The sequence below is a fragment of the Canis lupus genome, chromosome 26 (assembly GCF_011100685.1).
Source record: "Canis lupus familiaris isolate Mischka breed German Shepherd chromosome 26, alternate assembly UU_Cfam_GSD_1.0, whole genome shotgun sequence".
Lineage (NCBI taxonomy): Eukaryota > Metazoa > Chordata > Mammalia > Carnivora > Canidae > Canis > Canis lupus.
The window spans coordinates 26,335,948-26,362,392 of record NC_049247.1 but is presented as its reverse complement, the minus strand read 5'-3'; the positions used below and the strand labels follow the sequence as shown (position 1 = coordinate 26,362,392).

Genomic DNA, 26,445 nt, shown 5'->3' with positions numbered 1-26,445 from the left:
GTTAGAAAAATCAAATATTTGTGTTATTTTTTCTGTGATGTCTCTCAACCCAACTCCTTCTCTGTCAGCAGAGCCTCTGTCCTCACTCCTGGTGGGGAGTCCACAGGCTTGCTCTGTCTCTACGATGACCTCTGTGTGTGGCACCAGGTGTGTGGTATAATTTACAGGTTTATAAATAATCCACCTTTAGTTTTCAAACTATCTGGTTTTGTAGCTGAAGGACCTAGGGCAATCGTCTCCAGAACCATAAGGGTGGGTCCGATCTCCACACTGGCTATGGAGAGGTCGAGACCCTCACAACACAGGACCTTCTGTTCTTGAAGGGGAAACAATGTCTCCCATCATCTGTGACCGTGGACCTCATGGTTCAATTCCAGGCCCAACCCCGACACATCACAGGAACTGAGCCCTCAGCACAGGGGACACGATATGTCATCCTAAGGGGCTCACATGCAGTTTCTTTGCTCCCTTTTCAAACTTCCTGTTCAATCTCCCTCAGGTCCACACCTTCCTGTCCTCTCCCTTTGGGGACAAGGGGTCACACCTCCTTGGGGAAGTGGATGGGATGATATTCCCCTGTGAGCTCCGTCATGGACCCCAGACCCCTAGATGACATTCTCTGCCTGCACGAAGGTTCTATGGTCTGAGGTACAGTTTACTGAGATGTGACCACAAAACAGTGTGGTGTGGCCACTGTCACGGTGCCCTGTAGGAGAGTGAAATCACCATGAATACAGTTGCCTCACACACTCACCCTCCTCCTTCCTCCACCTGCTGTCAATCCCTGGCCTCCTTACACCTCTAGATTCTTGCCTCTTTCAAAATACCATGAATTTCCCATGATGTGGAATTTTGCCTTTTATGTTATTCATCCTGAAGAAATGTGCAGCTAATATTCATGCATGTTTTTGAACTTAAGAACTTATTTCTTTAAATGTTGACTAATATCACCTGCTACGACTATACATCAGGTTGGAGTAAAACTTCGTTACTTCAAGTCTGGTCATTTTATAAATATCTGGTATAAACAAAGTGTGCAGATTTTTTATTTTTTGAATTGTATTGGTTATGAATAAAGTTTCCATAAACTTTCATGTGGGGATTTTTCTCTAGAAAGCTTTATTTTTTACCTTTTATATTTCTGAGTGTGGCATTGATTTATGTGTTTCATGCAATCATCAAATAAGAAGAACTCGTCATCTGGTTGAAGCTAAGGCAATAATGATCCCAGCTGCAAAAAGAGCTGACATGTGCATCAGCAGAACAGGGATGGGGCCGAAGGACCATGATAGCTTCGCGAACTAAGAGTATTTCATTTACTGAGAAAACAGAAGATGACAAGTGAATGTTCAGTAGCCTAAAAGGACCTGTCCCTGAACACGAGGACAAAATTTTCTTTTCCCTTTGACACTCTCTGTGTACAATGGGCTACTCTGAGTGATTCTGAGGTCAGAGATGATGAAGCAAGTGCCATTCCCAGGAGGTCCCCAAGATGCACCTGGGCTCAGGGCATCAACTGAAGAATCAGCAGAAACCCAGGGGAGCCTACGCAGGAAGCTCCTGGGGCGCTCACTCACATTGCAGATAGGTAAATGGGTTTTTGTCTCACTTCCCCACAGGCCTGGAGCACTGTGGGAGCTTTGAGACTGCTGTCGTATGTTGAACAGTAATAATCAGCCTCATCCTCAGCCTGGAGCCCAGAGATGGTCAGGGTGGCTGTGCTGCCTGACCTGGAGCCAGAGAATCGATCAGGGACCCCTGAAGGTCGGTTACTACTACTATAGATGATGGTTCTGGGGCCTGTTCCCGGGAGCTGCTAGAGCCAGCTCACATAATATCCACCGATGTTGGAGCTGCTTCCAGTGCAGGAGATGGTGACCCTCTGGCCCAGGGACCCAGACACTGAGGCCGGCTGAGTCAGTACAGACTGAGCCCAGGAACCTGCAAGAAAGAGAGAAATAGGGTGATGCTGGAGTCTGGACCCCACATGTCCTCCCAGGACCCCTCCCCCTGTCCCACATCCAGTCACCTGTGCAGTGAGCGAGGAAGGTGAGGAGGAGAGGGGACCAGCCCATGGTGGAGGTCATCACGGATCCTGTCTTCAGTGGCCCCTCAGCTGAGCAGAGCCTCCCCTCATCTCTCCCTTCCCCTCTTCATCCTCTGAGAGAGGGAGGGGCCCTCCCATGCAAATGAGACCCCGGGTCTCTGGCCCCTCCCTGGCCCTGGGTCAGGTCCCTCTGTCTGAGAATGTCAGGGGGGTGGGTAGGGGAGGGGCTGTTTGGGGCTGGGGTGTGGTTTGGGAGGTCCCCGCTGTGAGCCCTGAGCAGAGGCCACAGTCAGTGCCAGGTGGTGTTCCCAGCTCTGATACCGTCTGAGCCCTCAGAAATAAGCCTCAACTGCCTTCTGGCATCCTGACACCACCTCACCCTGCATGACATGGGAATCAGTTGGCCATAGGACACAGGTCCTGTCTCCAGAGCTCTGTCCACTCTCCTCCTATGATCTGGACAAGTCTCCCCGCAGGTGGTCTCCCATGACTGTGGCATAGATTTTAGGCTACACTCTCATTTCTTGGTGTGAGGGACTCCTGGGTGGCTCAGTGGTTAAGTGTCTGTCCTTGGCTCAGGGCATGATCCTGGAGTCCTGGGATCAAGGCCCCCATCCGGCTCTGTGCAGGGAGCCTGCTTCTCCCTCTGCCTATGTCTCTCTCTCTCTGTTTCTCTCTCTCTCTCTCTCTGTCTCTCTCTCTCTCTTTCTCTCTCTCTCTCTCTCTCTCTCTCTCTCTCTCTCTCTCTCTGTGTGTGTCTCTGCCACGGATCCCTTAGCTTTTGATGGGCCACTGAGGACTGAGGTGGTGTTGCTACACCAATTTGTTTGACATCACTGTCACATCCAGAGAAGTGAAGGTTCCCATGTACTAGTGGCCTCTTCTGTGAAGGATGCTGAGAACTTCCTCCTATATGATGACCCTGGTTGCAGCCCTCTCCTTCTCTGAGTTTCCTGAAATACTGAAGACCCAGGGAGTGGATTCTCCAGGTTGTGGGTGGAAGCCCTCGTGTTCTTTCCTGGAAAGGTTACACACTGAACATCGTTGCCATCTCTCACTGTTTTCACCTGTTTTAAACTTTAGTTCTCCCTACCCTGTGGGCAGTGACTCTCTCCTAGGATCTGTCCTCCCCCACATGGACACAGGTCCCCAGGAGCCTTGCCACGTTGGTTGTGTGTGTGCCACTGACCTCAGAGCACAAGGGACAGACATGCTAGGGTGTTTTAGCAGGAAGATGTGACAGCTGGAGAATTTCTGCCAAGAATCCAGAGGAAGAGATTGCATATTGGTCACCCCCTAGATCAACTGTGCACATAAATTGGACGAATGTTCTTTTAAAGAGAATCTAGTCAATGTGCATTGACTAAGACTCAATGATGATGTCACTGTGAAGACGCAGGTGGAATTACGAGTTTATTGTACACAGATCTGTGCAGACTGCATGGAGAATAACGATAGGAGCTGCATTTAAAACCTCAGTGCAGGGCAGCCCCGGTGGTGTAGCAGTTTAGCGCTGCCTGCAGGCTAGGGTGTGATCCTGGAGACCAAGCATTGAGACCCACGTCGGGCTCCCTGCATGGAGCCTGCTTCTCTCTCTGCCTGTGTCTCTGCATCTCTCTCTCTCTCTCTCTCTCTCTGTCTCTGTGAATAAATAAATAAAATCTTTTAAAAAATAAAATGCCCACCATTTGCTTCAATATGGATGGAACTGGAGGGTGTTATGCTGAGTGAAGTAAGTCAATCGGAGAAGGACAAACATTTTATGTTCTCATTCATTTGGGGAATATAAATAATAGTGAAAGGGATTATAAGGGAAGGGAAAAGAAGTGTGTGGGAAATATCAGAAAGGGATACAGAACATAAAGACTCCTAACTCGGGGATCCCTGGGTGGCGCAGTGGTTTGGCGCCTGCCTTTGGCCCAGGGAGCGATCCTGGAGACCCGGGATCGAATCCCACATCAGGCTCCCGGTGCATGGAGCCTGCTTCTCCCTCTGCCTATGTCTCTGCCTCTCTCTCTCTCTCTCTCTGTGACTATCATAAATAAATAAAAAATTAAAAAAAGACTCCTAACTCTGGGAAACAAACTAGGGGTGGTGGAAGGGGAGGAGGGCCGGGGTTGGGGGTGAATGGGTGATGGGCACTGAGGGGGGCACTTGACGGGATGAGCACTCGGTGTTATTCTGTATGTTGGCCAAAAAAAGGATGGAGGTGGTTCAGCCCTGGGGAGAGCCCTGAGTGGAAGCACCTGCTGAGACCACACACAGGCCGTCAGGGGAGACTGCCAGGCCAGAGGGGACACAGATGCTGAGTCCCCATCAGGGAGCTCAGAACCTAGTTCTCAGGCCCAGGCACCCTGAGTGAAGAAGGGTCCTCGCTGAGCAGCCCTGTAGGGACCACAGGGCAGTCCCTCAGCGCCCCCTCCTGGTCACAGGGCACACACCTCGGCAAGGCCCAAAGCCCTGAGAGCCCAGCTGGTTTCCAGGGCTCACCAGTTCCCTCTCCATTGACATGTTCAGGTCTGACTCTCAGAATGGGTTCCATCTCTTGGGCATTGAAAGCATGAGTTCTACATGTTCTCACAGAAATGTATTTGTGTTTTAACCTTCTGTTTTGTTTATTTTTTTGTATTTTTTTATTGGAGTTCAAGAAACTCCTACTCTGTCATCTGGCTGATGTCACTCTGCTCCCTTCATGCAGGCTCAATGCAATGGGATGCAGGGACCTTACATTCACTGCAGCTCTGGGTGGTCCTGAGGGAGGGGGACGTCAAACTTCCTGTGTGCACCAGCCATTCGGGAGTGTCCCCTCCTCAGACCTCAGTTTATCTGATCCCAGCTGCTCATCTTGGTGGGGGACCAGACATCCCTCCTTGAGGGCCTGGGTTCTCTCGCTCTTTCCGATATCAAGACAATGTGGCTGCAATTGTGCATCAGTCTCAGGTGGGGCTGGAGCTCTAGACCCAACCAGAGATGGGTCTACTCGTTTGTGAATGTGGCCTTGTCTTGGATCCAGAGATGCAGCTGGGGACGCTGAAGCCCAACTGTGTACTTGAGTACCAGTAATAGCACAGTAGGTACCAGGGAAGGCTCTCTGCCTTCTGCTGGAACCAGTTTATAGCATATCTATCAATACTGAAGCCACAGCTCAGGGTGCATGTGAGTCTGGCTGTTGTTCCCAGGGATGCAGAGAAGGAAGCTGGGTCACCACAGCCTGGGATAGAGAACCTGAAGACACCCACACATCACAATGAAGACAAGAGACAGGTTGCTTCTGATTGAGCAGCTGAGTCACGCAGAATGGATTGGCCCTTTCACTGGGACCTGTACCTACCTGTGCAGTGATGGAGGAGTCCAAGGAGGACAGGAGTCCAGGCCATGGTGGTGCAGTCCCTTCTTAGGCCACAGAGCTGAGGCTGGGGTGACCCTGGCGTGTTATCCCCTGTTCCAGGGCCTCACAGGGGAAGGGCTGCTCATACGAATGTGATCACGCCTGTCTCTCCGTCCTCTGCATTTTTTGGTCTGTGGCCCTTTGACAGCGAGGATTCCTGATGCATTAGCTTCCCTCTGGTTGACCTGGAGGAAGCAGCTGCTGAGACCTCCGCAGGCCCATGCCCAAGGACACATCTCAGCTCAGAGAGGACATGACTATTTAGTTCCCACTGAAAGCAAGATACCCAGCCCCAAGACTCTGTCACAGAAGGGATTTCATAACTGTGAGGCCCTGTCCTGCAGATCCCCAGACTCCATCCTACTTCCCCCTGCTAGTCTCTGCACAACTCTCTTTCTTTCCCACCTCAGGCAAGCCTCCTCTTCCCCTGCTTCTATGACTCCTGCACTCCCACCATGTGAGAGTAACCCTCCAGGGATGGGTAGAAGTCCAGGGCTGCTGTCTCTGATCAGGATTCCTACATGGACTGGGTTCCAGAAGGAGGTATCTGTGCAGTCCTCTTCCAGGAGAACCAGGAACTGCTGTGGAGTTGAGAACCAGACACAGGGAACAGAGAGCAGAGGGTCTCTGTTCCTGCCAGAGGGGCTCAGGGGAAATGGATTGGCTCTGGGTGCTGGACGTGAGCAGGAGCTTGTGTGGGGGGCACACATCTTCACAGAGGAGGACACAGAGGTGGGAATTCTGGGCACTTCCTGAGCAGGGTTGAGAGGACACAGAAAAGTCTGATGAAGCTTCCAGGGTTTTTGGGACAGAGAATGGCCTGGGCATCAAACAGGGACCAGTGCAGGGCCATCCTGTGACCTCCTTCCCCTCCATTTGCTGTGAGATTTTTCATCCCAGCTGTGCCTGACCTGTCCTCAGTGGTGTTCATCAGAGAATTAGCTTCAGTGGACCTCCTAGTACAGAAGGTGGGACAGGGAGACCTGGGAGGGTCTTTAGGGGAGGGAGGGGCTGGAGGGTCATGACAGCGAGGGCAATGGGGAAGGGTGCAGGGGCTTGTGTCCCCAGGTGGGACAGAGGGAGCTGACTGACTGGACTCCGGGCTGTGGGAGAGGGAGGGATGGTCCATAGTGTCAGGTGGATGGAGGGCGATGCCCACAGAGTCAGGAATGCCTGGAGAGACACAGGTGAGGTCAATTGGTAGAGGTAGAGGGCTGAAGCTGGATCTGTTGATTGCATGTCACATAAAGACCATATGTGATTTGTACAAAGTGTGGAGACATTCCCAGACAACCAGGGCTGAGGGAAGCCTTCCCTCCCCCAATGGAAGGATGTGAGTGCTACATTAACCACAAGCCTGAGGGCTTAGTCTGAGGGGTCCTGAAAAGAAAGCTGGAGGCCATAAGGTGACAGAAGGAACAGGGTGATGACCAAACACACAATGATGATGGGAACCAAGTAGTGTAAATGCTTCCCCCACCCTGCATCTTTTCTATGCATCCCTGAAGGGAACACCTGGTCTATGAGGGAGGAGGGGAGGAGAGGGCAAGATCAAGAAGCCCAGGGCTCTGCTGGCTGAGGCCACACGGTTGGCATTCCCATCCTCCCCTCCACAGTGGTCCCTTGTCCTAGACCAGGTAGCAATGCAGGTGATTCATTTCATCATGGGAACCTCTTCAAGTGAGGGATTGTCTGTCCTGCCTGAACACCAGCATGGGCAATGACTACACGGGGAGGAGGATGCAACATGAACAAGGAAGGGAGTCAGAGATGAGCACCCATGCACCCCCAGGGGCATGGATGCTGCAGAGTCACACTGCAGTGAGGACACTACCTGCCAAGTGTGCAAGAATTACTAGAGTATTTCCCTGGTTGGGCTGGACCAGAAGCCTGGCCTCAAGGGACCTGTCACATGGCGCTACCCTCTGGGCTGAGACACTGAGTCCTCCAGGCTCTCTCACCCTCCCAGCACTCCTGCAATGATGTCCAGATTTTGCCATTGACTGAGATGATGTCATAGCCCAGGTCAGTGAATGGAGAGGTGCCCACCGTGGAGTTTCGGGCTAACAGGGCTTTTTTTTTTTTTAAGTCACTAACAACCCAGAATGGTTAAATACATGGTGAACTGCACAGAGATTCTGTTCCCAAGTGTTTCAGCATCGCTGAGAGCAGAGTTTACCTCTATCAGGTGACTGAGGTAATATCCAGTCTACCATCATCCTGAACCAACTAAATGCCATAAAGGCCCACCGTACCTAAGTGATTCATACCTTATAATAATTCTACATGGAACCACCTTCCACTTTGACCCTTGTTGTGGGTTTAGATTCTCCTGTGAAGTCCCCTCAGACTGCTCTGCTAGGACCTTTGATGCTTCCCTTTGCCATAAGAATAGAATGCTGTCAGGGAAAAGTGTCTTCTGCTCCTGCTGACTTTTCTGGGTTCAAGGTTTCCTTGAAATTTAACCTGACAACTGCTTATATATGGGACTCTCTCATATACTTAATATATTTTGAAACCAGTTTTGTACTCAGTATGAGGATTGTTATAAACAGAACATTACTATAAATGGAGGCCTCTTATACTGAGTGGTCTTCCACCTCCTACACTGATAACCTTCATGATACATGTATTGGGCCCTAACCCAGAATTATTGTTCAGAATTCATGGGGGATGGATGTCTGAGATCTAAGCCCAATGAAAAGACATTTGTCCAAGACCTTCCCAACCAAGGAAGCAGATGGAGTGAGCAGTAGGCATCGCGGGGTTGAACTGAGGGAGTTTGGGACAAAAGCATTAATTTTCTCCAGGTTACTAATAAGACGCAGGCTGCTGCATATAGGATTTATTTAACAGTGTTTATGTGAGGTAATATATTAGTGTTACCTAACCTTTGAGCTTGCTGTCTGCATGGCCCTGGAGTCCCGATCAGTCTCCAGTCAAAACCAAATTCAAGGCCAACTCTTTTCCAAGGTTCACTGTTCATTCATACCTGATAAGATCTACTTTGTTTATCCTACCTGAGGGACCAATGTTGCTGGTGCTGTATTATGAGAGTCTCCTGTTACATCAAGTGACCCCCAGTGCACAGGCCCTGGCAGTGATGTCTGCATTGGTACACACTAAAATGATCTCAGCATGAAAGTGTCCACTATTCATGCTTCCCAGTCTGGGTTTTCATTTTCCCTTTGCAGTGAGCCTGGGAATTCATTATTTCTTGTGTCTCTGTGATATACTTACGATTCATTTTCCTTTTTAATTAGTCCAGATTCTAATTGTTAAGAGTATAAGGATTTATTTAAAAATTTATATGATACAAAAACCTTAGGATTTCTTTCTCTACTCCTAAATCAGGGGACCCCCAGGACTTGGTTTCCAACCTCAACAATTCAGCCTTGTAATTATTTGGTAAATGCAGCAGGGATTGACAGTAAAAAGGCCACAGGACATTCTGTTTTTTTTTTCTGTTATATAAAGGCTCTCTATGACAATAAAACCTCAGTCCATAGCTCTGTTCTCTAACACACTGAGAAGACTTTTACCATCATTCCAAACAAAGTGTCAGAGGAAAACCAAAGGGAGAGAAAGACTCCACATGAGATTAATCCTTACCGGTTCACCTGATCTGATTACATCTGAAACATCTCCATTTCCTGATTTTGACACATCCTGAAACATGAAATGTTTGAGAACTTTTTATCACGTGAAAGAGTGGAGACTGGAATCAATCCATAATGATATATATCCCCAGTTGGTTCACATTTTCTAGTTTTTACCCGATGTCCTTTTTCTGTTCTAAGATCCAGGTCAGGATTCTTCGTTACATTCCTGGTATCTCATTTTTTAAAAAAGATTTTATTTATTTATTCATGAAGACATAGAGAGAGAGAGAGAGAGAGGCAGAAGGAGAAACAGGCTCCATGCAGGAAGACTGATGCAGGACTCGATTCCAGGTCTCCAGGATGAAACCCTGAGCTGAAGGCAGCACTAAACTGTTGAACCACCAGGGCTGCTCCATTCCTGGTATCTCCTTAAGCTTCTCTTATTGTGACATTCTCTCAGGTTTTCCTTGTTTGCTGGTGTCTATGTCCACACTTACTGAGTGAGGATTATGCCTGACATCATTCAGGGCCAAGAGTTTACACCGTTACTTGAAATCCTCTGCAAAGGAAAGTATCTCTTCTGTTTATTGATTGGTAAATGCAGTTAACAATATGGTCGGTGGACAGCTCTTATAGACTTGGAGTTAAAAGTCAATGCTATTACATTCATTTGGTCCTCAAATACTTCCAGTTTTTCGCAGTGGCAGCATTTTCAGTTAGCTCATGAACTCCTCAACACATCCTATCATTGTGTGTGTGTGTGTGTGTGTGTGTGTGTGTGTGTACCTGTGTATGCATGGTGGGAGTGCATTGATGTCCTTGTCTTTGTTCTGACAGATTCTTCACTTTCTTTTTTTTTTAATTTTTTATTTATTTATTTATGATAGTCGCAGAGAGAGAGAGAGAGAGAGAGGCAGAGACACAGGCAGAGGGAGAAGCAGGCTCCATGCACCGGGAGCCCGACGTGGGATTCGATCCCGGGTCTCCAGGATCGCGCCCTGGGCCAAAGGCAGGCGCCAAACCGCTGCGTCACCCAGGGATCCAGATTCTTCACTTTCTGACACTACAAGACGCTCCCTGTTCATCCTGTGTAATCCTGACCTGGGGATCAAACATTTCTCCCAAGAAGCCTGCCTGCCTTCCTGAAAGAATGGGATTAGGGAGCAATATCTGGGGAAATGCACCATAGTGACATTATGGGGCTTCACTATGTCTAATGCCTCACAGCGGAAACTCAAAGGAATTCTATGTGGGAGTAAGTAATCCAAACATGAACATAGTGGTGACGATTTCCAAGTGCAATAATCAGTCTCCACCAAATTACACATGATTGAAAACTGCCATCTCCAGCTCTAATCCATGACCACAGTCTTCACTCAGGCCTCCTACTTTGGTGAATCTCCATTCCTGAAGTGAGCACTCAGCTTCCAATAGCGCCCATCCATTTACTGAACTGTGCAGTTCCAGAACACAGTGCAGCCCCAACAAACCATGCACCTGTTCTCCCCGGGACACAACCCTGTCTCCTAGGTACAGAGCTCTGTGGAGTCTCTCGTGACTTTACACTTACAGGCTCCACTCAGGTTCAAAGTCACTCAGTGGAGCAGCTTTCCCCCGAGCGCTGCACTGAGGTGGGCTCACAGGTTTGTCCTGTGGGTCCATGGGTTTGGTCACAGACTACATTCCTTCATGAGCCCTAAACCTCATAATTGACTTTTATATGCACATTTAAGGACTCTGTCAAGTGGCTCTACATGGTTCAGTGAATTCTGACAGTGTCGTAGTGTCATTTCAGTACAATCACAGTAGCATATTGAAGAACTTCATTGCTCAGAAACAATTTTCTCTGCTCACGTGTACTTTTTCTTCTTTTAGCCTCTAAGAAACAGCAGGTATCATTACACTCTCAAGACAATGGCTCTTCAAAAATGTAATACAATAATCATAATACTGTGAAAAATATCCAGTTTTACAAATATGCCACCAATTGGATGACATGTTAGTCAGGAACAGCTGTGTGTTCATTATATATAAACCTGCAATAAACCTCCAGGGGCAGATATCTGGTTGCCTTCAGATTTTAGAGGCTGTGAATGAAGCTGGTATAAACATTCTTGTGCAGGTTTTCCCTGAGCAAAAGTTTTTGGATTTATGTTTATAATTATATAGTTTTATGTTTGCATCTATTTAACAAAAAATCAGAAAATAAGACAAAACAGCCAGCACTAGTTATAATCGGATAGTGTATAAAATCAAAAGGAAATAAGGCTGACTTACTTAACCACAAAGTGGGTATTGTTGAGAACCATGGTATATTCAGAGGCAAAAGAAAATGTTTCATTTATTTTAGACTCAGAAGGTAAAAATGAATATCAACCAGCCTAGAGGTAACTGCTCACAGATGAAGAAGACAAGACATGTCTGTTTACAGGAAGACTCTTCATTCAGGAGGGGCTGCTCTGAGTGACACTGAGGACAGAAGGAGCAGGAAGAGCCTCACCTCAGGCAGGCCCTGGGATGGACCTGGGCCCAGGGCATCAGGAAAGAATAAGCACAATCACAGGCTACTTTTAGGAGGAACTGCTGGTGTGTCACCCTCTTCACACATGAGTGTGTTTTTGTCTCACTTTCCCCCAGGCCTGGAGCACCGTGGGAGCACTGAGACTATCATGCCAGGATGAGCAATAATAATCAGCCTAGTCCTCATCCTGGAGCCCAGAGATGGTCAGGTTGGCTGAGCTGCCAGAATTGGAGACAGAGAATCTCTCCAGGACCCCTGAGGGTCTGATATGATCCACTTAGATGATGGTTTTAGGGGCCGTTCCTGGAAGCTGTTTGTACCAGTTAACATAATTATCACCCATGTTGTTTGTGCTTCCAGAACAGAAGATGGTGATCTTCTGAACCAGACCCCCAGACCTTGAGGGTGGCTGGGTCAGCACAGGAAGGGACAGAGAACCTGCAAACAAAGATCCTCATGGAGGATGGGTCATTGAATCTAGGAGTATCTTAGTTTTGGGGGAAGATCACCCTGGGAGCTCATCCATAAGACTGGCACTGTTCCCAAGCAGAAAGAGTAGAGCATAGTGACACACCTGGACTCCACAGTTGATGTGAGGTGACCCAGGATTGTCTTATCCTCCCTACTGTCTTCTGGAAATGAAGGGGCTGCTTATGCAAACTTGCATCCCCTTCCAGACTCTCTCAGACTCCATCTGAGAGTGTTCAGGAGAAGAGAGGACAGAGGAGGCTGAGGGCAGGACCTGCTCTGACTTGGACTCAAGAGGAGGTGGTGTGTGCAGCATTGGGAACCCCCACAGGACCCTGCCCAGGAGCCTCTGCCAGGCCCTGAGGGCACCAGGCTGCTGGGTTTCACTAGGGGCACAGGGGGCAGCTCAGCCTCAGCCCAGCCCTGAGGCCAGAGAGGTTCCCCCACCTGAGAGGGTCCCCCTGCAGGACCCAGGGGATGCAGAGTGACCCCTCTTGGTTACAAGTCCCTCTCAGGGTCCTCAGTGTCCTGAGGTTTATACCCTGGGCTCGGTCACCAGCACTCAGCAATGACCTGTAGGAGTGTGTGAAGCCCCCTGTGGGGACTGATGTAAAGAACATGGATACAGTGTCTGTGATTAAAAAGCTTCCAAATAGAGGGAAGAGTCATACAGAAAGAAGCACTCCTGTGGGTATAAGAATTTATATAATTCTGGACAGACCAGGTGGCTCAGCGTTTTAGTGCTGCCTTCCACCCAGTATGTGATCCTGGAGACCCAGGATTGAGTCCCACGTTGGACACCCGGCATGGAGCCTACTACTCCCTCTGCCTGTATCTCTGCCTCTGTGTGTGTGTGTGTGTGTGTGTGTGTGTGTGTGTCTTTCATGAATAAATAAATAAATAAATAAATAAATAAATAAATAAATAATAAATCTTTTTAAAAAAGAATTTGTATAATCCATAAACCATATGAAAGGGTGAAATCATCCCACTCTCTGAGACATTTAGGAACTCCTCAAGGGAAGGTACTCATGTCTGTCTTGACAGAGGAGTGACCGTGTTCTGCACACAGAAGAGAAAACGAGACCAGGGCATGAAGATGCTCAAACCATGAAGGGACATGGTGATTTCACAGATTGAGAATATCATCTGGTGACGATGTCACCCTGAGATGGGTGGGCACACAGAACAGGGAAGGACTGAAGAAACCAGGTGATTTGTGCAGAGCAACTGAGGCAAGGCAGGAACACAGCAGGCTGTGTTATTGGCAGCTGTGCTCCCCAGGAGGAAGGTGGGGTGAGAAGGGGAAGAGGATCGTGAGTACAGAGGTCTCTGCTATCATGGGCCCCTTAGAGGGTGCTGGTGTCACTGCAGGGGAGCCTCAGGTAAGGAGGGACTTCTTTGTGCATGAAGGAGTGGAAGATCTGGGGAAGGAGCACAAACACTGATTTCCTATTTCAAAACTGGGAGACCCAGACCTTGAGCAGCAGGAGCAGTGCCCTTGGCATAGGGCTAGTGTGGAGGCCAGGTGAGCAGACCCCGGGGTGGGTGTGGTCATGTAGGGGGGGACAGGAGTCTAGGAAAGAACCCTGGGCCCCATCCCTGGGTACAGGATAGGGGACAGGGGTCCTGCAGGCAGCATCCCTCAGTCCAGGCTGGCTCCAGGGGCCTCCCCTGCAGGGTGCCTGCAGCTTGTGGGTGTGTGAGTCCTCCTCACTGTTCTAGGTCTCCCAGGGTGAGCTCGCTGTCAGATGAGGTGACACCTGCCCCTCTTGGTTTCCCCATGGGAATGTTCATGGAGGGCTTAGAACAGTAAGCATGTGTTGGTGGGTATGTTTGCAGGCCTTCACACTCCAGCGGGGAAGAGGATTCATGGAGGAGCATGAGCTGAATGTCCAAGGTCAGGCTGCAGTGTCCAGGACAGTGGGCATCATGAAGAAGTGAGGATGGAGAAGAACCCCAACTTCTCCCTCCACCTGTACATCCCCAGGACCCCAGCCACAGGGAGGGAGAGCTAGGGGCTCTCTATCATCCTTTCAACCCCTGGGGAGAGGGTGTCAATCTGGTCAGTCACTGCTCTGCATCCCATCTTCTCCCTGATGTCCTCTTTGGCAGGAGGACCCTCCTGAACTGTGGGGTCTGGGCTTTATAGCAGGTGGGGCCTGGGCCCAGGCTCAGGCAGCGACTTCCTTCCCAGCTGCCAACACCCCATAGATCCTAGGGACAGGCTTCCAGTCCCCTGCTGCCCCAGACCCGGTCTCCCTTAGCTAAGATGAGGGGACAGGAGCCCAGAACATAGCACCCTGCCTCCAGTGCTGTGAGTCCCCTACCCATTATGCTTGGAGTAGACAACACCCAGGTCAAACCTAACCTTCTTGAAGCTTCACCTAATGACCCCAAATGGCTCAGAATCCCCGGCTGTGGCTCCTCCGTGGGGACTGTCTCCAACTGTCCCCAGTGTTCCACTGCTTCTCCAGGATTAGAGTGAAGCTCAAGGTCAGCATAATACCCAGGGCAGGGAGCACATGGACAAAGACATCAGGGATGCTGCCCCCATGGACTCCAGTGTGGGTCCCTGAAACCTAGTCTCTCTCTGTCTCTGTGTCTGTCTCTGACCCCACTTCCTTCCTATGTCAGCTGAGCCTCTGTCCACACTCCTGGTGGGGAGGCCACAGGCTCGACCTGTCTCTACAATGATTTCTGTTTCTGGCCCCAATTTCCAGGTTTATAAGTAATCACTCTTTAGTTTTCAAGTCCCTGTGTTGCAGCTGACGGATGTCCTGCAGTCGCCATCAGAACCACAAGGACAGATCTGACCATGACATTGGTTATGGAGAGGCCCGAGACCCTTACAACAGAGGACCTTCTGTTTCTGACAGGACAACACTGGCTCCCACCATCTGTGACATTAGAGGTTGTGGTTCAATTCCAGGCATGGCTCTGAAACATCACAATGACTGACCCCTCCGCCCAGGAGACCCACCTTATCATCTGGACTAGGGGGCTCAGGTGCAGTTGTTTTGCTCCCTTTTCAAACTGTCTAATTTCCCTCAGGTCCCCACCTTCCTGTCTCCTCCGTTCGGGAACATGGGGTCACACCTCCTTGGAGCACTGGATGGGATGATGTCCCCCTGTGAGCTCTGTCATGGACCCCAGACTCCTAGAAGACATTCTCTGCCTGCACAAAGGTGCTGTCGCTCTGGAGTACAGTTTACTGAGTTGTGACAACACATGGGTTATGGTGTGACCTTCATCACAGTGCCGTGTAAGAGAGTAACATCACCACAAATACAATCACTTCATACACTCCCCCTCCTCATTCCACCACCCGCTGTCAACCCCTGGCCTCCTTACCACCTCTACATTCTCACCTCTTCCAAAATACAATGAAATTTCAATGATGTGGATGTAGCCTTGATATTTTCTTCTTCCATAAAAAATGTGCATTTAAAACTTATGTATATTTTTCGACTTGAGAGCTTCTTTCCTTATTTTGATTAATATCCCTCTCTCTGGACAGCCTGGGTGGCTCAGCGGTTTGGCGCCACCTTCATCCCAGAGCATGATCCTGGAGACCCGGGATCCAGTCCCACATTGGTCTCCCTGCATAGAGCCTGCTTCTCTCTCTGCCTGTGTCTCTGCCTCTTTTTCTCTCTGTGTCTCTCATGAATAAATAAATAAATATTTTTTTAAAAAAGACTGTGAAAGGAACCACCATATCCTTTGACAGATGAATGGATAAAGAGGATATATACAATGCAATATTACTCAGCCATCAGAAAGGATGAATTACCTACAATTTATGTCGACATGAATAGAAATGGAAGGTATTGGCTCCCTACAGGGAGCCTTCTTCTCCTTCTGCCCATGTCTCTGCCTTTCTCTGTGTATCGCTCATGAATAAATAAATAAAATCCTTTAGAATAATAAATATGCATCTATAGGGGCTCCTTGTTGGCTCACTCACTGGAGGGTGGGATTCTTGATCTCGGTTGTAGGTTTGAGCCCCATGCTGGATGTAGTCATTCCGGAAAAATAAAATCTTAAAAAAGTAAAATGTAAATATACATGTAATGTTTCCTAAAACATAGTATGATGGTGTCTGCAGTCGTCTGTATGGACTTCATCTACTATTCTACACGTTTTATGAGTAAACAAGTATTAGTTATGTTAAAATTTATTAGTATTAATAAACATTTTGTCTAACAGTTTAGAGAGTCCATGGATATTGTCTTTAATAAAGGAAAGGGTTACAGGGAGGCACCATTTCATGCCAGCATCCCGGGGGGCATTTGCTCTACTGCTGTCACCAGTAACAGGATTAACTACCTGTGCATGTGTTCCTGCTTGGGAGCTATGGCCCCAGGACTGTGGCCCACCCCCTCATCTGTCTCTATCACTGTGCTTAGCATCACTGTCATGCACTGTAAGCTCCACAGAAGGTGCTCAATGATGAGGACCAGATAAAAGACCCAGGGGTTTTTGTGTCACTTCCTCCTTATCTGAGATGCTGTGGGTAAGTGTAGCAGCTCCCACTACCATGTCGTGTAAAACAGTAATAGCCTCGTCCTCAGACTGGGCTCCTGTGATGGTGAGGGCGGCTTTGTTCCCAGAGATGGATCTAGAGAAGCAGTCAGGGACCCCAGAGGGGCAGTCTTTTGTGCTGTAGATAATCGTGCCAGGAGCCCGCCCTGGGGTCTGCTGGAACCAGTTGGGGTAGTTACTTGTAGTGACTGACCCAGAGCTGAGGCCACAAGTGAGTGTGACTCTCCCTCCTGGAGACACTGACAACAATGCCTCCTGGCCACCACAATCTGAGAATTTGGTCCTAAAACCAAGAGGAGAGAAAGGTATAGTTATGGTAGACAAGGGTCACATGAGTCCTTGCTTTTATGTTCCCCCAACAGATGCAGAGTCCATTTCCCTGACTTGAGCCAAGAGCAAGTAGCCCGAGAAAAAGCACCATCCAGGCCATAGTGGGGACCCTCACTGGAGGTGGACTCCACAAGCTCTTTGGCTGGAGTAGGGTGTCCCTGGCCTTTTCTTGACTCCAGACCTATTATAATAAACAAGTGCTTTATGCAAATCAGCTTCCTGTCTATCCCTCCCCCAAGATCACCTGCAAATCACCTGGGAGATCTTGAAAGGGACAGATGCTGGGACCTCACACACACAAACGTCTGCAGGGTGGCCTGGGACACTGATTGTCAGGAAGACATCTTTAATAAATCACCTTCCTATGACCCTGGTGACCTCCACCCCAAAGTTCCTCACTGAGAATCCTGACAGCTGTATGAGGAGATGGATACATTCTCCAACTCCTGGCCCTGCCTCTAAATCACCTCAACTCTAATCACTCTCTGAACATTTCCTTCCCTCCCCAAAGACATTGCTTATTTCCTTGGAGGATCCTAGCAGCCACTCCTCCATCCATGAGGATACCAGGAATCTCAGAGTCCATGTGACAGATGTAGGGATGGTGGTCTCAACTTAGTTAATCATGGACAGTGTCTACAAATAGTCCAGGGGTGCCAACTGAAAATGTCTCTTTATGAGAAATGAACCCAATACTCTGAACATTTTGAACTCCATTTCCCTTTGTGCTCTGCTGAGGATCGGATGGTCCTGGAAGGCTGGGGAAGGAACCTGGAGAAGAAGGACTGGCAGGAGCAAAAAGGATTCTGTAGGAACAGGGGAAGATGAGGCTCAGGCCTCGTGTTTGCCCCAATGTTAGATACCAAAAGACTGACATTGATTTTGGAATTACTTGTAAATTGTTTTGTTTTTTTTTTAATTGTTGGTTTGATAAATCATGCATGTTTTTTCCCTTTCTCTTCATGTTTGAGAGCCTGAACTCATATCAGAGAACAATATTCATGAATTTCCTATTAAACAAAGGCATCTCTGACACTTTAGAAGACAAAAGGAATTTCACATCTATCAAATTTTGAGATGAGAAATGGTATCCATACAAAAGAAAAAAAAAGAATTGGGAAAGCAAAAACACAAACAATATCTTTCTCCATAGATAACTATAAAGTACTGATATAAATGAGAAAATCCAGTAAGAAATAACAACTAAAATGATGCAGATAAAGGACTCAGGCACTTACTGCCTATTTCATCAAGAGCACAATTGGAAGTCATACTTAGAGCAAGGGTCCCTAAGGGTGTCCACCTGGACACATTGCCCCAAGCCTTCCCCAGACACCAGCGTCCTATTGACTTTCCAGTGGGGCAGATCTGGGTGGGAATCTACAGCCAGAGCAGAATGAATGGATTGATAGACTGGAGACAGAATCAACCAAGTCCCCAGGAGTCCTCTCAGGCAGGAAAGTGATAGAGCAGCGCCCCCGTGGGTCCTGAGTGATCCTACATGAGTCAGGCAGGAGCTTCCTCTGGGCAGTGCTTGTACGTCTGAGAGGACATAGTGATGCAGGCTGACCAGAGCACTCTGGAGATCACTGTGTCCTCTGTGGTGTGTCTTGTCACATCACTGTTCTCTCCCACAGGGTGTCAGGGAACCAGCACTGGGAGCTCAAAGGCTCTACCCGAGTTGGGGCATCTGATGCATGGCTCAGTGCCTCTTCACATCTGCTCCCCTCATTCCATGTGCCTCATCACTGAGAGACTGATCACAACTAATCTCAGCCCCAATCGTCCATGGTTATGAAGGTCAATTTTTACCCAAGGGATCACATGGCTTCTAGTAGTTCATATTTTGAGTCATTTCTGCAATTCATAGCTATGTTAATAAATGATATCTTCCTGAAATTTAAATCTGATACTCGAGAGGGGGCAAGATGGTGGAAGAGTGGGGTCCCCAAGTCACCACCAACTTAGCTAGATAACTTTCAAATCATCCTGAGAACCTATGAATTCGGCCTGAGATTTAAAGAGAGAACAGCTGGAATGCAACAGTGAGAAGAGTTCCTGCTTCTATCAAGGTAGGAAGACGGGGAAAAAACAAATAAAGAAACAAAAGGCATCTGAGGGGGAGGGGCCCTGAGGAGCTGGGCTGAGGCCAGGGCGAGCGCCCCCAGGTCAGGAGAGCCCCGCTCAGAGGAGCAGGTGCTGCTCCAATCTTCTGGGGACGGACAGGCACTTGCAGGGAGTCGGAGCAGGACACCAGGAAGGTAGGGATGCCCTCAGGCTCCTAAGGGCACTAACAGAGCCCCTGCCCCTGGGGAGAGCCCCACACCCCATGGCCGAGCTCCTTAAAGGGCTGCAGTGTGCCCCGCGGCCTGGGAGCAGCTCGGGGGGGCTCGGGCAGAGGTTCTGTGGAGGGGGCTGTGCTGCTGGGAGCGCGATTCCAGCAGTGCAGGCCGGGGAGTCCAGGGCGCCGGGGACACAGCCCAGGATCCGGACTCCCCCCAGTACAGGCGGGGGTAGGAGGGCAGAGGACAGTGAGGACACCTGCCTCTGGGGGCCCCGAGCTGAGTAGGTCAGCGGCCCCGCCCAGGAGCATCCAAGCCCCTGCAGACTGGGAGCTGCAGTAGTTAATGTGGGAGCAGACTCTAGGGCTGGGGGGCTGGCTGCCGCCACTGCTGCTGTTCCTCTTGGGGCCTCACAGGGTAAATAGCCCCCACTGAGCCTCACAGTGGCCTCACTGGATAAACAGCTTACACATCTTTCACTGAGCCCTGCACCAGGCAGGGGGCTGAGCAGCTTCCCCAAGTGCTCATACCTGAGAATCAGCACATCAGTCCCCTCCACCAGAAGACCAGCTAGACGGACAGGGGAAAAACAAATTATTGACCAAGCAGCACTGGAAAGTTCCAGGGGAAGTCGAGGGGTTTACAGTATACAGAATCAGAGGATACTCCCCCTTCTTTTTGTTTTCTGTTTGCCTTCCCCCCTTTTTTATCTTTTTTTTCTTTTACTTTTTCTTTTTCTTTTCTCTCTTCTATCTTTTTCTCCTTTTTTCCAGTACAACTTGTTTTTGGCCACTGTGCACTGAGCAAAATTACTAGAAGGAAAAACTCACCACAAAAGAATCAGAAACAGTCCTCTCTACCACAGAGTTACAAAATTTGGATTACAATTCAATGTCAGAAAGTCAATTCAGAAACACTATTATAAAGCTATGGGTGGCTCTAGAAAAAAAGTATAAAGGACTCAAGAGACTTCATGACTTCAGAATTTAGATCTAATCAGGCAGAAATTAAAAATCAATTAAATGAGATGCAGTCCAAACTAGAGGTCCTAACGATGAGGGTTAACGAGGTAGAAGAACGAGTGAGTGACATAGAAGTCAAGTTGATGGCAAATAGGGAAAATAAGGAGAAAAGAGAAAAACAATTAAAAAAATCATGAGGATAGATTAAGGGAATTAAATGACAGCCTCAGAAAGAAGAATCTACCTTTAATTGGGATTCCCGAGGGTGCCAAAAGAGACAGAGGTCCAGAATATGCATTTGAATAACACATAGCTGAAAATTTCCCTAATCTGAGAAGGGAAACAGGCATTTAATCCAGGAAATAGAGAGGTTCCACCCCCCTAAAATCAATAAAAAAACGCTCAACACCTCGACATTTAATAGTGAAGCTTGCAAATTCCAAAGATAAAGAAAAGATCCTTAAAGCAGCAAGAGGCAAGAAATCTCTAACTTTAATGGGGAGAAATATTAGATTAACTGCAGACCTCTCCACAGAGACTGGCAGGCCAGAAAGGACTGGCAGGATATATTCAGGGTCCTAAATGAGAAGAACATGCATCCAAGAATACTTTATCCAGCAAGACTCTCATTCAGAATAGAAGGAGAGATAAAGAGCTTCCAAGAAAGGCAGGAACTGAAAGAATATGTGACCACCAAGCCAGCTCTGCAATAAATATTAAGGGGGATTCTGTAATAGAAGAAGTTCAAGGGAACAATCCACAAAAACAAGGACTGAATAGATATCATGATGACACTAAATTCATATATTTCAATAGTAACTCTGAATGTGAATGGGCTCAATGACACCATCAAAACGCGTAGGGTTTCAGACTGGATTAAAAAAGCAAGACCCATCTATTTGCTGTCTACAAGAGACTCATTTTAGACCTAAGGAACCTACACCCTGACAATGAAAGGTTGGAGAACCATTTACCATTCAAATGGTCCTCAAAAGAAAGCAGGAGTAGCCATCTTCATATCAGATGAACTAAAGTTTATCCTGAAGACTGTAGTGAGAGATGAAGAGGGACACTATATCATACTTAGAGGACCTATCCAACAAGAAGACCTAGAAATCATCAATATTTATATCCCAAATGTGGGAGCTGGCAAGTATATCAATCAATTAATAACCAAAGTGAAGAGATACTTAGATAATAATACACTTATACTTCATGACTTGAATGTAGCACTTTCTACAATCGACAGGTTTTCTAAGCACAACATGTCCAAAGAAACAAGAGCCTTAAATGATACACTGGACCCGATGTATTTCACAGATATTTACAGAACTTTACATCCAAACTCAACTGAATACACATTCTTCTCAAGTGCAGATGGAACTTTCTCCAAAATAGACCACAGACTGGGTCAGAAATCAGGTCTTAAAAAACACCAAAAGATTAGCATCATTCCTTGTATATTTTCAGACCATAACGCTTTCAAATTAGAGCTAAATCACAAGAAGAAATTTGGAAGGATTTCAAACACCTGGAGGTTAAGGACCATCCTGCTAAAAGATGAAAGGGTCAACCAGCAAAGAAGGGAAGAATTAAAAAGATTCATAGAATCTAATGAGAATGAAGATACAATCATTCAAAATCTTTGGGATACAGGAAAAGCAATTCTGAGGGGGGAATACATCGCAATACAAGCATCCATCCAAACACTGGAAAGAACTCAAATACAAAAGCTTACCTTGCACCTAAAGGAGCTGGAGAAAAAACAGGAAATAGATCCTACACCCAGAAGAAGAAAAGAGTTAAAAAAGATTTGAGCAGATCTCAATGAAATGGAGACCAGAAGAACTGTGGAACAGATTAACAAAACCAGGAGTTGGTCCTTTGAAAGAATTAAAAAGATACATAAACCATTAGCCAGCTGCATTCAGCAATTTGGTAGTGTGGCAGGATACAAAATACATGTCCAGAAGTCAGTGGCATTTCTATACACTAACAATGAGACTGAAGAAAGAGAAATTAAGGAGTCAATCCCATTTACAATTGCACCCAAAAGCATAAGATACCTAGGAATAAACCTAACCAAAGAGGTAAAGGATCTATACCCTAAAAACTATAGAACACTTCTGAAAGAAATTGAGGAAGACACATAGAGATGGAAAAATATTCCATGCTCATGGATTGGAAGAATTAATATTGTGAAAATGTCAATGCTACCCAGGGCAATTGACACATTTAATGAAATCCCTATCAAAATATCATGGACTTTCTTCAGAGAGTTGGAACAAATCATCTTAAGATTTGTGTGGAATCAGAAAAGACCCCGAATAGCCAGGGGAATTTTAAAAATGAAAACCAGAGCTGGGGCATCACATTGCCAGATTTCAGGTTGTACTACAAAGCTGTGGTCATCAAGACAGTGCGGTAATGGCACAAAAACAGGCACATAGATCAGTGGAACAGAATAGAGAATCCAGAAGTGGACCCTCAACTTTATGGTCAACTAATATTCGACAAACAGGGAAAGACTATTCACTAGATAAAAGACAGTCTCTTCAATAAATAGTCCTGGGAAATTTGTACATCCACATGCAGAAGAATGAAACTAGACCACTCTCTTGCACCATACACAAAGATAAACTCAAAATGGATGAAAGATCTAAATGTGAGACAAGATTCCATCAAAATCCTAGAGGAGAACACAGGCAACACCCTTTTTGAACTTGGCCACAGTAACTTCTTGCAAGATACATCCATTAAGGGAAAAGAAACAAAAGCAAAAATGAACTATTGGGACTTCGTCAAGATAAGAAGCTTTTTTTTTTTTAAGATAAGAAGCTTTTGAACAGCAAAAGAAACAGTCAACAAAACTAAAAGACAACCTACAGAGTGGGAGAAGATATTTGCAAATGACGTATCAGATAAAGGGCTAGTTTCCAAGATCTATAAAGAACTTATTAAACTCAACACCAAAGAAACAAACAATCCAATCATGAAATGGGCAAAAGACATGAACAGAAATCTCACAGAGGAAGACATAGACATGGCCAACAAACACATGAGAAAATGCTCCGCATCACTTGCAATCAGGGAACTACAAATCAAAACCACAATGAGATACCACCTCACACCACTGAGAATGGGGAACATTAACAAGGCAGGAAACCACAAATGTTGTAGAGGATGTGGAGAAAGGGGGACCCTCCTGCACTGTTGGTGGAAATGTGAACTGGTGCAGCCACTATGGAAAACTGTGTGGAGGTTGCTCAAAGAGTTAAAAATAGATCTGCCCTACGACCCAGCAATTGCACTGCTGGGGATTTACCCCAAAGATGCAGATGCAGGGAAACGCCAGGGCACCTGCACCCCGATGTTCTAGCAGCAATGTCCACAATAGCCAAACTGTGGAAGGAACCTCAGTGTCTATTGAAAGATGAATGGATAAAGAAGCTGTGGTCTGTGTATACAATGGAATATTACTCAGCCATTAGAAACGACAAATACCCACTATTTGCTTCGACGTGGAGGGACTGGAGGGTATTGTGCTGAGTGAAATAAGTCCATCCGAGAAGGCAAACATTATATGGTCTCATTCTTTTTGGGAATATAAAAAATAGTGAAAGAGAATAAAGGGAAAGGAGAGAAAATGAGTGGGAAATATCAGAGAGGGAGACAGAACATGAGAGACTCCTAACTCTGGGAAATGAACAAGGGGTAGTGTAAAGGGAGGTGGACGGGGTTTGCGTTGACTGAGTGATGGGCACTGAGGGGGCATTTGACGGGATGTGCACTGGGTGTTATGCTATATGTTGGCAAATTGAACTCCAATAAAAAATAAAATGTTATACAAATATTAAGTTTTTTAAATGACCACTTTTCGTATGTTGTTAGATTGAATGTGTAAATATGTTGTTATATTTTGTTTCCTATGCTTATGAAGCACATGGATTTTTAATTTTCTTATTTAAAAATTTTTTAAATTTAGAATAAAAGAGGAAAACTAGGTTTATAATACATTCTAATTCATCCTTCTTCTCTTAGTATTCTCATGATTCCCTATTAAATGCTTGATAGAATTTTCTAGTGAAGCCTACTGGCCTGAAGTTGTTTGTGGGAATGATGTCAAGGAGAGTGAGGAAGAATTTCAGTGTAAGTTCTAGCAAACATGAAATACACGAAGTGTTTCCTCATTCCTTGTACAAAATCTACAATGTATCAATTGAGGCTGCAGATATGTCTTATTTGCCTGTAATTTTCCTTTACATTTAATATGACTGTTGATGTAAAATTAGCTGCTAATTCAATTTTCCAAGTTAAGTTAGTATATCAATATTTAATAAAGATAATGCGTTTTGAGGCAAAAAGTAATAGAAACTACACACGTATAATGTCAGGTCTTGCACAACCTTAGAGGTCCAAACAAATAATATATAAAATATCATGCTATCCTTTGTCTCTAGATATTTCCTTGGAAACCAATGGTAGTCAGGAGCCATAATGCTGAGATTGTACAGTCTGCAGGCTGAATTACAAATCCATTGGTCATGTATTGTCCCTCAATTCTATATCTCCTGGGCATGCACTGCTCCACTACAGACTGTTGTGACACCAGTAGATTGCGATTTTGAGTCAGTTTCTCAGTGTTCTTGGATCTTTAGTGCCATTTGGGGAATGATTGAGTCCGAAGATGTTACTCTCTTTGCATTTAAAGGGATATTTTCAGGAATAATTTTATGTTAATACAGTAATAGATGCTTCTTAAACACTCACTTTCATGCATATCTCTTGGGATGCTTATTAAAACATACATCTATGAACACCAATACTGGTTTCACATGTAGAAGTATAGGATGGGAGGTTACAGTTTTATTAGGCTTCACATTATGAAAATCTTAATTCATTCCTCACAATCAAATTAGCGAATAAAGTGAGATCTACCAATGCTTTATTTATAGTTTATTAATAGTCCTCATAGATAACAGATTGAGTCTCAGTATTGGTTTATGGATAACGGAAGGGAAACTGCACTCCTGAACATTTTAGGCAGAAAGGGTGCAAGGAGGCACAGTCTTGGAAGGTACATTGGAGAGATGAACACACCTTGGCAGAGATGGAATGGAGTTGATTGCCACTAAGCAATGAACAGGAGAGTGGCACCCAGGAGCTTCACTTCCTATGGTGATGTTGACTCTTTCCCCACCTCACTTTCTCTCCTGCCTCTAAGGGTGAGGCCATGAGGAGGTTTTGGCTGCACTTCCCCATAGATTTAAATCACTGTGTAAGCACCACCACTCATATATGATGTAGTCAGCCTCATCCTCAGGTTGGGCTTCTGTGATGGTGAGGGCAGTTTTGTTCTCAGAGATGGATCCAGAGAAGCGATCAGGGACCCCAGAAGGGTGGCTGCTTGTGTCATAGATAATCCTGCAAGGAGCCTGGCCTGGGGTGTGCTGGTACCAGCCAGGTTTGTTACCTGTAGAGACTGACCCAGAGCTGAGGCCACAAGTGAGTGTGACTGTCCCTCCTGGAGACACTGAGAGTGATGGCTCCTGGGTTACCACAGTCTGAGAATCAACTCCTAAAATCAAGAAGAGAGAAAGGTGTTGTTACGGAGACAAGGGTCACATGAGTCCCTGTTCTTATGTGCCCTCACAGATGCAGAATCCTTTTCTCTGACCTGATCCATAAGCAAGGAGCTCAAGAAGAAGTAACCTCCAGACCATGGTGGGGACCTTCATAAAATGCAGCCTGCTCAGGCTCCTGGGCTGGAGAGGGGTGTCCTGGGTCCTTTTCATGCCTTCAGACCCATTAGAAGGAAAAGACGCTACATGCAAATCAACTTCCTCTCTCTCCCTGCCCCAGAGTCATCCGCATATTCCCCTGGGCAATCTTGAAAGAGGCAGACACTAAGGACTCACAGACAACAATGACTGCAGGGTGACCTGGGACACTGAGTATAAGGAAAACTTCTTTCATCAAATCACCTCCCTATGACCCTAGGGATGTCTGTCCCAGGGTTGCTCTCTGAGAAACCTGAAAGCTGTATGAGGAGATGCATGTATTCTTCACCTCCTGGCCCTATATCTAGTTCACCTCAAATCTAACATATCCCTGGAAAATTTTCTTCCCTCCCCAGTGACATTCCTTCTTGTCTCCTTGGAAGATCTTAGCAGCCACTCCTCCAGCAGTGAGAACACTGGGTATCTCAGAGGGTGTAGGGATGGTGGCCTCCTCTTAGTTAATCATGGACCCTGTCTGCAGTAGTGCAGGGGGAGCTGACCGGTGATGTCTCTTTATCAG

At 46.8% G+C, this 26,445-nt stretch overlaps 1 protein-coding gene and 1 pseudogene across 1 annotated transcript; both read right to left on the bottom strand.

Moving 5' to 3' along the window:
* Nucleotides 1-1,573: 1,573 nt before the first annotated feature.
* LOC119869139 lies at nt 1,574-2,193 on the bottom strand (annotated as a pseudogene).
* A 14,279-nt stretch (nt 2,194-16,472) lies between these two features.
* Nucleotides 16,473-25,973, bottom strand: LOC119869138 (immunoglobulin lambda variable 8-61-like). Its single transcript, XM_038574508.1, has 3 exons — nt 25,823-25,973; nt 25,435-25,723; nt 16,473-16,854 (listed from the first exon to the last, which is right to left on the bottom strand). Exons 1-3 carry the CDS (start codon nt 25,938-25,940, stop codon nt 16,473-16,475), a joined length of 789 nt encoding a protein of 262 aa, XP_038430436.1. The 5' UTR covers nt 25,941-25,973.
* Nucleotides 25,974-26,445: the final 472 nt, after the last annotated feature.

What these genes read in the sequence shown, in the direction of transcription:
- LOC119869138 (XM_038574508.1), bottom strand. Translation starts at nt 25,940, where the DNA reads ATGAAAAGGACCCAGGACACCCCTCTCCAGCCCAGGAGCCTGAGCAGG. An exon ending in GCTCCTTGCTTATGGATCAG is followed by an intron (nt 25,724 to 25,822) that starts GTCAGAGAAAAG and finishes TCTTGATTTTAG; the next exon opens with GAGTTGATTCTCAGACTGTG. An exon ending in GACTACATCATATATGAGTG is followed by an intron (nt 16,855 to 25,434) that starts GTGGTGCTTACA and finishes TCTTGGTTTTAG; the next exon opens with GACCAAATTCTCAGATTGTG.